At 39.7% G+C, this 12,042-nt stretch overlaps 1 protein-coding gene across 1 annotated transcript in view; it reads left to right on the top strand.

The window, feature by feature from the left end:
- tmem260 (transmembrane protein 260) overlaps positions 1-12,042 on the top strand; it is a 38,992-nt gene that overhangs the window by 5,113 nt on the left and 21,837 nt on the right. The window contains exon 3 of the mRNA XM_089004003.1: positions 1,169-1,320. Coding sequence (XP_088860129.1) covers positions 1,169-1,320 — 152 coding nt within the window. The remainder of the gene's footprint in view (positions 1-1,168; positions 1,321-12,042) is intronic.

The raw sequence follows: 12,042 nt of genomic DNA, 5'->3' as shown, positions 1-12,042 counted from the left end.
AGACCGGGGGCTGCCGCTTGCGTCGATCACGTGTCGTGCTGCGTGCTCATGGGAGCCGCGCCGTCCTTGGGAAGAGGCCAAAGAAAGACAAGTGGCAGAGTACAAGGAGGAGATGCCTTTGGTGTTTGGACTTTTCTGTTTCACTTAATCTGTTCAGCGATGAAACTCTTTCAACCAAATTGGTGACCCTGAACAGGTTAACTGTCTGTGTAAGCTCTCAGTCGTACAGGAGTGGTCCATCGATGAAAAGGTTTCTTCTGTCACGTTACCCAAAAAGCAGGCAGGAGGGAGCAGGAGGTTGTTTGACAAATTGTATTAAAATAAAGGTCAGCAGTAACAAAATGTAAAACATCAAAATGATGTTCTGAATGTTGATGTTCTGAATCCTGAATGGAAAAAATACAAAGTAGCAAAAGAAGACCAAAAGTAAAAGCCCGCCAAGGTTAAACAAACACGTACACGATGCATGCTGCAACCAAGCAGCAAACAAACAATGAACCGGCACCGGATGGTCGTGCCGGGTGTTCTTTTAAATGTCAATGATTAAACGACCAACACCTGCGAGGCTGCAGGTAGGGCTGACGTCGCTACCCGCTGGTCGCCAATCTGATCGGGACGACCAGCACCTATGAGGTGTAGGCGGGGGCGACAGCGCCCCCCGTTGGTCGCCAACCAGATCATGACATCTTCAGCCGTAATCTATACTTCTTTGAAGGTGTCGGACGTTTCGCTCCTCATCCGATGAGCTTCGTCAGCGAACTAAAGTTGCGCTGGTAACTCTGGCCTTATATATATATATATATATATATATATATATATATATATATATATATATATATATATATATATATATATATATATATATATATATATATATATATATATAGTTACCAGCGCAACTTTAGGATGAATGAGCGAAACGTCCGACACCTTCAAAGAAGTACAGATGACGGCTGAAGAAACCTTTTCATCGATGGACCACTCGTGTACGACTGACAGCTTACACAGACAGTTAACCTGTTCAGGGTCACCAATTTGGTTCGCAACAACGACACACGAGTCGGGAATTGAACCACCACTTCTCGCCATGACCGTCCTTTCGTATCATGTCAGTTATTTTGCGAAAGGCTATGCTCATCATGATGTTTCCAAACGTCTGTCTCCCCAGGTGGCCCATCCTCCCGGATACCCGCTCTTCACGCTGCTATCTCGCATGACCATGTGGCTTCTGCCCACACTTTCACCAGCCCACAGTGTCAACCTCATGAGCAGCGTGCTGGGGGCACTGGCATGTGGCACCCTCTGCATGACCGTATGCAGGTAGGCCCTTTGTAGAATGCAAAGAAAGCTTTTATGCTTAGATGTATGTCTCAATACCAATATTGTCGAAATATCATGTTTTTGTGCAGTGGAGCTTTATTCAATCAAATATTCTAATAGATTTAAATTCATTCTGAATATTTAGATCTCAGGAAAAAAATTAATGTCTCAGTGATATTTGTTTTTGTTTGTAATGTCTCATATTTCCACACAAAGCACGTTTAGTGATGTGCGCAATACATAAATAAATAACAATACATGAATAAATACATCGAAAATATATAAATCAGCAAATGAAAAAATACATAATTGCCGAGATGAATAAATAAACACATAAATGAAAATACACATAAATAAAATAATGAAATAAATAAAGTGAACAAAAAATGTAGGAATAAATAAATAAAAGGAATAAATATGCACATAAATAAATGAACACAAACACATAGATAAATAAATACATACGTCAACACATAAATGAATGAATGAATAAATAAAATGAACAAATAAATAAAGGAATAAATACATAAAATGAATAAACACACAAACAAATAACCAATTAACTAACTAAAGAAATAAACAAATGAACACACACAGATAGATAAATAAATGAACACACAAATGAATGAATCATTAAATTAAATAAACAAAGGAATAATGAAAGAAAGAAAAACACAAATGAATAACTAACCAACTAAATATATAAAAACATTAATAAATAATAAACATGCAAACGAATAACTAAATAAATCAACACATATATAAACGAATGAATAAAATAAATAAAGACATTAATACAGAGATAAATAAACACATGAATGAATAAATAAAATAAACTAATAAATGAAGTAATAAATAAAAAACACACACAAACAACTAACTAAATAAATAAAATAAATAAATTTGTGAAAGAATAAATAAATAAAATACATGAATGAATACATAGGAACAACAAATAAATAAACATATAAATGAATGAAATAAACAAATAAAGGTAGGAATAAATAAATACAGAAATGTATAACTCACTAACCAGCAAAATAAATAAATAGATGAATAAATAAATAATAAACACACAAACGAATAACTAAGTAAAAAATATAATAAATAAAGGAACGAAGAAAAATAAATAAATAGACAAATAAACACGTAAATGAATGAATGAATAAAATAAATAAATAAAAGAATGAATAAATACAAAAATAAACACACAAACAAACAACTAACCAACTTAATAAAAAAACACATAAATAAACAAACAAACATTATCTTATCGTCTCATATCAACCGGGAAGTGAGACGGTAAGAGGTAGAAATAAGTGACACTCGTCAATCACCTCATTTCATTACAATACAATACAATACAATACAATACAATACAATACAATACAATAAATCCAGATTTATATAGCACTTTCACAACAACTGTTGTTTCAAAAGATGACATCACAACATTTCCGCACCGTAATAAATAAACCGTCTTCATGGATGAACGACGACTATCACCACATAGGTTTAATTTATGCTTCACGTTCCAAGTGAGATGAAATCAAAGTCAATTAATACATCTTATACTACGGTGCGCCTTATACACTGGAAAATACGGCACTCACACATTTGAAAAGATCACTTGATTTCAAACCATCCCAACATCACTGTCAAAACAGTCTTGGAGAAAACAAAATGGACATTCTTCCACTACTTTTTGCATGTGGGTGCTGTGCAAGGCACCGAGTGGCATTTCGGGGTTCTGACAGCCCGATGGCGTTGTCCCTAATCCTCTGCTCAAGATTCAGGAACATGGCTCATGCTGCCCTCCCCTCCCTGCCACAACCCTGCCCAGCCTGTTTACCCATCAGCCACCCGTTGCGAGTTAGCGCTCGCGTGTGTCTATGTATACCACAATTATCATGCCCTTCCAACCTCCCCCAACCCCCTCCCACGCCACCACATTTCTGTATTCCTTCGACCCCCCGTGTTGCCCAGCATGCACCCAATCCAGACATGGCACGATTTCTAATCTGACGTTTCTTGCCTCCCGGGTCTAAAAAGGAACACACTCGCAAACGCTGTCCTCCTCCTTTTTCACAACTTGTCTCCTGCGCATGATGAGTTTTTGGGTCTCATATGTTGTACCCGTTTACCTCGTTGCAGTTTGTTGTCGTTCAAAGTGTAGTGTTTGATTCCCCTTTGATGGTAGGTAGCTAATATGCAATTATTTAAAGGACAGCCGACGTCTCCGGACAAGTTGTGTCCATCATTTGTAAAATGGCTTCAAATGACTTCTACTGAGCGTATTTTACAAAGATTCCACCGCACATAGCTATATTTTATGTTTTAAGACTCGTGCTGAATATTCCGGAAGTCTTGTTTTTGAGTTGGTGACGAGTCCGTACGTGACGTCACTGAAGGAACGCCCCTGACCGAAAAAAAAGCACACATTGTAGCAGTCCTTCCATCACGTCAATGCTTGTTTGGTCTGAAAACCTCGCGTTGCACCAGAAAGAGCCAGAAGAGGGCGTCCAAGCTCCATGTCAGGAATTCATCAGCCTGTGGAAACGGGCTGATTCATTCCTCACAGGAGCTCAGTGGCCATTTTCTGCCTCTTTTTGGGTGAGACATTTCCCCCCAATGTTGCCTCAAAATGGCACGGAATAAATTCTTTAATCGATTGCAAACATGTATGCTTTCCTCTTCAGAACTACAGTAAAGTCTCGTTATATCGATATCGGATATATCGATAGTCCCGGTTATATCGATACTATTTCTATGCACGCACGGAGAAAATTACATGCAAACAGGGTCGGATATATCGATAGTCCCGGTTATATCGATATTTTTTCGGACTCCCTTGAATATCGATATAACGAGACTTTACTGTATTTGAATCATATTCATAACTGAATGTGTAACAAGAACGCATATTCTCTGAATCTGAAGCCATTGTTTTGATTCTCCAGCAATGCAAGACGTCTTGGCATGACGCCACGAACTGAGGGCGGGACTTTCTGAAAATGCCCAATTCGCAGCTCAATTTTTTGCAGATTTTGGACTCTTTAAGTCATTTTTATTGTTGTTTTGCATTTGAAAACTCAAACTCAAAAGCAAGACTTCCTGAATATTCAGCGTGAGTCTTAAAACGTAAAATATAGCTATATGCGGTGGAATCTGTAAAATACGTCATTTGAAGCCATTTTACAAATTATGGACACAACTTGTCCTGAGACCTCAGTTGTCCTTTAAGCACTTTCTGTACCCTCTTTGTTACACAAAGCAGTTCCAGATGGAAGAGGATTATTATTATTATTATTATTATTATTATTATTATTATTATTATTATTATTATTATTATTATTAAATGGCGAATCAAGGTCTCTCTATAAGCACAAAGGGATCGACGTACAGTAGATGCGCTCCATCAGGCTTTTAGAACAGGCTGCATTTTGCCGATGATCCGTTTAGGCCTTTCATATTTTTATGTATTTGTTTTTCCTTTGACCCTCCCACGCCTTTTGATGAGTTACTATTCAGTTGAAACAAAGTAGCTCTTGGCCAGACGACGACAAGGTCCGGAAATAGCCAATGCTGTCTGGGAGCATTTTGGCACACAGTGTGCATGTTAACTATAGGCGCTATTTGTAATCTCTGGGGGATTTAGATTCCATTTTGGATTATAGCAAAGTGAAAAGTCATTTTGAAAACAGCCCACGCCACTCTACCTCGACTAGAGCCTGATGCCTAGCAAGAACTTCAGCCAAAGCAAACAGTCACATAACATAAGCTGTTAAGTGTGAACGTAATGTAATCTATGGGCTCAATTGGGGGAGTTGGGGGGCGGGGGGGATGTTTCATAAAAGGTTTTTGTTATCTGTTCGGGGCCCAGTTTGAGTTTGTCCATCAGTAATGGCAGCCATGTTGTTTGTGCCGTGATACTGTACAATTCCAAAACTGGCCAGTTGATACCTGCTCACTCTTCAATGATTTCTGTCATTTATTGTTTATTTACATTTGGATTTGATTCACCTTCATTAATCTCACAGTGGAGGAATTTACATTGGACAGCAGCAAAGCGATGAAATGGAAAGGAAAAAAAGAAGTAGAAAAACAAAATACAGGAGCTGCTATGAAGGCAACCACTCTCGCGGCACCATTTTGAAAGTCCTCTTTCATCTAGAACTGCTTCATGTCACAAAGAGGGTACAGCAAGTGCTGAGGAATGTGTCTCTCTGTGTCTTTGTGTTGTCATATTATTTTTTTTTTTTAGTTTTTTTTTTTTACTTCAAGATGGCGCCGCAATAGTGGCTGCCTTTCCAGCAGCTCCTGTATTTTGTTTTTCTACTTATTTCTTTCCTTTCCTCTTCCTTCCATAAATTTGCTGCTGTGTTACTTCAGGGTAGAGTGAACGCTGGCGCGAATGGCTGCCGCTGCTCACCCGCACAAAAACAAAAATCCTGTGACTCTAAAGTGTCCTTGAGAGTTTTGAAAGGCGCTTAGAAATTATTATTATTATTATTTTATTTTTTTTATTTTTATTATTATTATTATTATTATTATTATTATTATTAGTAGTAGTAGTAGTAGTAGTAGTAGTAGTAGTAGTAGTAGTATTAGTACAGTAAAGTCTCGTTATATTGATATTCTCGGGAGTCGGAAAAAATATCAATATAACCGGACTATCGGTATATATTGATATCCTGCGGTATGTAAATTTTCTCCTTGCGTTCATAGAAATAGTATCGTAATAAGCAGTACTATCGATGTAACCGATATCGATATAACGAGACTTTACTGTATTAGTATTAGTATTAGCATTAGTATTAGCATTAGCATTAGCATTAGCATTAGCATTAGTATTATATTATTATTATATTAGCATATTTTGACAATAAAGATGACTTTGACTTTGATTAGTATTAGCATTAGCATTAGCATTAGCATTAGTATTATATTATTATTATATTAGCATATTTTGACAATAAAGCTGACGTTGACTTTGATTAGTATTAGTATTATTAAAACAATAACAACAAACTAAATAACAAATAATGTGACACAACACAAAAGACACAGACAGTCTTCAATCTTTAGCACTTTCTGCACTCTCTTTGTTGGATGAAGCAGTTCTAGATGAAAGAGGAGAGGATCAAAGCATCCTTTTCATCAGTGGATCAAGGACGTCACGGTGGAATGTGCATGTCTGCTACAAGCTAAATGTGTAAAGCAAACACCAAGCTGTAGCATCCATTGACGAAAAGTCATCTGCTGTACCATGGAAATCCACTTCAATTCCATGCCGCGACATTTTCTACAGCTGACCAATCAAAAACAGTGCTGGTATATTCATGCTACCAAAAAGCAATCACACTCAACCGCCCGTTACCCGAGGTGTCGTCTGGGCCAATTTGTAGCGACGGAGCTTCGCATCTAGGGGATACAGGCTGTCAGATATGTTTGCGATGCTTATTATGTAATCGCGATCAAGCTAAAAATGCTGATGTTTGAGTGTTCCCGGGTTGTTTTTCTCCTCAGAAGGCTGTCAGCATGCTAACGTGGCTGTTTCTCAGGATAAGCTCGGGAATGGGAAGAGATTCCTCTGAGGTAGTGGGAGATACAGAGCAGCTTTAGGAGATAAAGTGTGAAACGAGAGCGCACGCAGAATACAGAGCTGCCTGGATTATCCCGTTATGAAGGGTGCATTCCTCTGGAGGCTCACGGCTGAGGCCCGTAGCATTCTGTGGGCCAAGTGTTACGTTTTTTTCTCTCTCTTGGTGCACCTTCGAGTGCAATCGATAGCAATTAACATGATGTGCGCCAACCTCAAAGGCTTGTCAAGCCACGGTGAGAAAACAGACCAAGACGTGCAATTTGACCATCAAACCACTTGATCAAGGCAAGGGGGAGGCAAGTGGAGTTGACAAATCAAAGGGAAGTGTTACATTTCCGACATTTGCCCAAGCAAAATGCCTTGCAAAACCTATGAATGCAACCACACACACACACACACATTAAACGCAGCTGACTAATTTAAATGGATACTTCAAAGGTTCGGATATGTTGCAGATAAATGTGCCAGTCTAACAAATTTATTCTTTGAGACAAAATGCCTTCATATCAACTTCAATACAATTTTCCTGCAAAGGCATAAAATTGATTCCGTGGGGGTAAAAAAAAATGTGCAACTGGGTTAAAAGAAAAACAAGTCCAAAATGGCGCCCGAGTAATAATAATAATAATAAATTTTATTTTAAGCGCCTTTCAAAGCTCTCAAGGACACTTTACAGTCACATACAAGCATAGATACAATAATAAATAAAATACAATTATAAATAGAAACAGAGGACACGAACTAATTCCCAAATTTATTTGGCAATTGAAAAGTGTGCTATGGTATTGTAATCTTTAGAGGTTTGATCCGCATCTTTGTTTCGGCCAAGCTTTTACGTCGGATGCCCTTCCTGACGCAACCCTCGATATTTATCCGGGCTTGGGACCGGCACAAGAAGACATATGTCCCTTTGTGGCTACAGAACAAAAAACTCGCTCAGTAAAAGGCTCCCAAACACAAAATATGGCGACCCCGATGAAGAAGAAGTGAATGAGTTAATCATGTTCAAAATGTTCTTGTGAATCCATAATTTTGTGCACAGTGACCAATGTTTGCATCAGCATTATGTCATTTCTACCCAAATTGTCGCTCTTGTTTAGTTGCCACTCTCCCATGCGTTATATTGCGGTCCAATAGCTCTGCCCTCATTGCCCACCCCCCACCCTCAGCATAACCAATGCGTTCCCCCAGGACTCCTTCCCTAATACAGTTAAACAGATGCCTAATGAAGATGTTATTTCCTCATTACCGACTATGGGCTGTGGGAAAAAAAAGAGAAGGACCGCCAGATAGACAGCGAGCGTACACTACCAGTTTAATAGTCCCTTTTTTTAGCCCAAGGCCTGAGATTGTGTCTCTCTCGGACGTCAATATTACATTCTTACAACCACCGCTGGCAGTTTTAATAAGGCAACCCGGCCCGGTATGGAGATGGATCAGACTTGGCAATTACAGTTTAGGCAGAATGAGTCCATATAGCGACGTTTATGTATCACTGCTGTATGTTTAATGACTAGTGGAAAAGCAGCAAGGAAAATGGCTGTCAGTGAATTACATAAACATGATTGTGTGTGTCTGTAAATTGCTTTCCATCTTGTTCCTGTAATTTTTGTGTGTGGGTCTGAGATTATGATGGGGAAATTGTCATGTCGGCGGCCGCATTGTTTGAGCGGAATTGTGTTGATTAATTTTATACGCACGAGGAGCACTGGAGCGCTTCCGTGAAGGAGAGTTGTCTTGAGTGGCAGAACCCGGAGTCCCTCATTTATCTTCCTCGCTTGTGGAGGAGAGTGCATCCTTGGTGAATATTAGGGGGGCAGGGGGGGGGGTATGTTTTGGTAATTGGTCTAAAATTGGGTGGTGGGATGCCACATTCAGTTGAGCGTGACTGTAGTTTGAAATGACCAATTGAAAAAGATTTTACTGAGACGGAAACGGAAAGACTATTGTTGTATTGGACATATTTATTGCTTAAATCATTCACTGCCATTCCAGAATTTATTCGAAAATTGAAAATCATGATGCACAGCGCCATTAATAATAATAATAATAATAATAATAACACATTTCATTTATAAGCGCCTTTCAAAACTCTCAAGGTCACTTTACAGTCAAGTTTTTCTGTGGGTGAGCAGTGGCAGCCACACGCGCCAGCGTTCACTCAACCCGGAATAACTCAAAAAGACAGAACGCTAGCTAGCTAACAGATAGCTAGACAGCTAATAGATAGATAGCGAGCTAGATTGCTAATATGTTTCCCGACTCAAATAGCCATTCCCGAATTTGTTCGGTTTTTGATTTTTCTTGCGATGGGTGCCGATAAAGCACTGGTCAGACCTCTGGCAGTGTTTTTTTTCCTTCTAGAAAGTGGCAGCATTTGCCTCTTGTCCCTGTTACAGCTTCAGCTGTTGTTAATGTGCTATATAAGTCAATATGTATTGTATTTTGTACAGCCGCCCCCATTTCAAACTCAGATAACTCCCATACTTGGGCAGACCCATATAACTTGGGAACTTACTAATTATTATTTTTTTCCAGATGAAAGAAGAGAGTCTGAGGTTTCTTACGCTGTATTCCTGGTTGAGTGAACGCTGGCGCATGTGGCTGCCGCTGCTCACCCGCAGAAAAAATATCCTGTGACTGTAAAGTGTCCTGGAGCGTTTTGAAAGGCGCTTATAAATGAAATGTACAGTAAAGTCTCGTTATATCGATATTCAAGGGAGTCCGAAAAAATATCGATATAACCGGGACTATCGATATATCCGACCCTGTTTGCATGTAATTTTCTCCGTGCGTGCATAGAAATAGTATCGATATAACCGGGACTATCGATATATCCGATATCGATATAACGAGACTTTACTGTATTATTATTATTATTATTATTATTATTATATAAATCAATATGTATGTATTGTATTGTATTATATTGTATTTTGTACAGCCACCCCCATTTCAAGCTCAGATAACTCCAGATCCATCTAACTTAGGAATTAACTCTTTTTTTCTGATAAAAGAAGGTTTCTTACGCGACATTTTTGTACCTCTGGCACCATATTTTCCGGCGTATAAGGCGCACCCAATAGCCTTAATGTTCTTCAAAAGATGACCCTGCGCCTTATATGCAGGTTCACCTTATATGTGAAGTAATATTGAGCCACAACAGGTCTCACAACTACTGTCAGCTGCCACTGACTCCATTTCGCCCCCATAGAGGAAGTATTATGTAACCCCAGTCTTGTGCAATGCCTTATAATGCGGTGTGCCTTTTATTTGGAAAAATTGTCTATATTTATGGATTATAGTTGGATTTTTTTTGCTTTCATTCATTATATATGGAAAAGTTTGAAAATACACTATTCATTGGGGGTCCGTCCGCCTTATACACCGGAAAATACGGTACATTATATCAATTGCAGTTTGGCTGTAAAGTTCAAAGCAATGAAATGCTCTGTAATCTAATAGCCACTAAGTACCCAGTTTGGGCAAAGGAGAGCTCAAGGGGGTGTCATGGAGGGCCAGCTGGAACCATCCTACGCAACCCGCATAAGGCCACCTTCTCTATGGTTTCCCTCCCCTCTTTAGGAATGTGTGATTCCTTTCCAACAGTCTCTCCCAAAACACCACTTGGTTGAGAACAGTGCGCCGCTGATCTCCGACGGTACAGTTGTGGTATTTATTGTCTGGTCCCCGAGGTGCTTTCTATCGCTGGCTGCCCCAACCGCCTCCATTGTCAAGTGCCATTCAGTGCGCATGGCTGGCGTATGCTTTTGTGCGCAGCCATTTAGCACAAGCTGCCGCCGCTTCTGGCACATTTCGAGTACATACCGTGTAGCGAGAGCTCAAGCGGTAAATGAGGCAGGTCCCATTTTGACAGTTCAAAGTGTTTTTTTTTTTACTGAGCTTTTCTGGAGTCCTTGAAGGGGACACTGCTTAACGGAGCCTGTTGTACCGTTGTCATTTCTTATTTGTGTATTTCCCCTTTCATTTTCTTTACTCTTTGAATCAGCTCCGACTATTTTATGGCTGATGTTCCTCAAATGTGTCTATCTGTCAAAACCTAGACCGTTGATAATTGACATCATTGTGTTTTTGATATCTTGTCAAAGAGGTTAATTGCCCAGGTGTGGATGCAGACATTTTGGCAGTGAGGCTTCCATTTTGAAGCATCTTAGCTGGATTGTTCTTGTGCCACATTCCATTGTCGCTGAGGCTGAGCCAGCGCATTTCTACACAGCAGCATCCTGCACAACAGAGAACGCCGATAATAGCGAATGCTCTGGTGTCAAGAGCGTTGTCCCTTTTATGTGGGGGAGAATAAGCTGTAGAGACTTTGGACCCAGGTGGTCCTGCGCATTTTACAGCTATAGTGTACACACAGCACTGGACTCCATTGGACTGTCAAGTTCGAACAGAGACATTTGTCAGCAGCCACCCGGTGAGAATAAATAAAGCACCGTATTTTACGGTGTATAAGGCGCACCGGAGTATAAGGCGCACCCCCAATGACTGGTGTATTTTCACACTTTGGCCATATATGAGGCACACCGGACGAAAGGTGCACCTTCAATGAATGAAAAACACTTTTCCAAATATAACGTTTTCCTAATATAAGGCCTCCTGCATTATCAGGCGCTACAATAGAGGCTGCGGTTACCTTATGCATCCATTAGACGGTGCTGCGCGACAGGAAATGTCAACAAAAGATGGTCAGATGATGAATACACACACATGCATGTCACAGCTTGGAATTGAAGCGGATATACGTGGGACACTGCTTCTTCCTCTAAGGAAAATGGAGTCGTGGCTGCTGACAGTAGATGCGAGACCTGTTGTAGCTCAATATTACTATACATATTAGCTTTTAGCTTGTAGTTGACATGCACATTCCACCATGATGTCCCTGATCCACTGGTGGAAAGACGCTTTGATCCTCTCCTCTTTCATCTAGAACTGTTTCATCATTCTGTGTCATCACAAAGAGGGTACAGCAAGTCCTGAAGAATGAATGTCTCTCTGTGTCTTTGTTTTGTCATATTGTCTCTATGCTGTCATATTATTTGTTATTTAGTTTTTTTTTGTTCTTTTGACTTCAAGACGGCGCCGCGAGAGTGGCT

This window comes from Hippocampus bargibanti, linkage group LG09 (assembly GCF_051943395.1).
Source record: "Hippocampus bargibanti isolate YZ-2025 linkage group LG09, ASM5194339v1, whole genome shotgun sequence".
Classification (NCBI taxonomy): domain Eukaryota; kingdom Metazoa; phylum Chordata; class Actinopteri; order Syngnathiformes; family Syngnathidae; genus Hippocampus; species Hippocampus bargibanti.
Note: the sequence above shows the minus strand (reverse complement) of the source record. Positions and strands in the feature narration are given on the sequence as shown.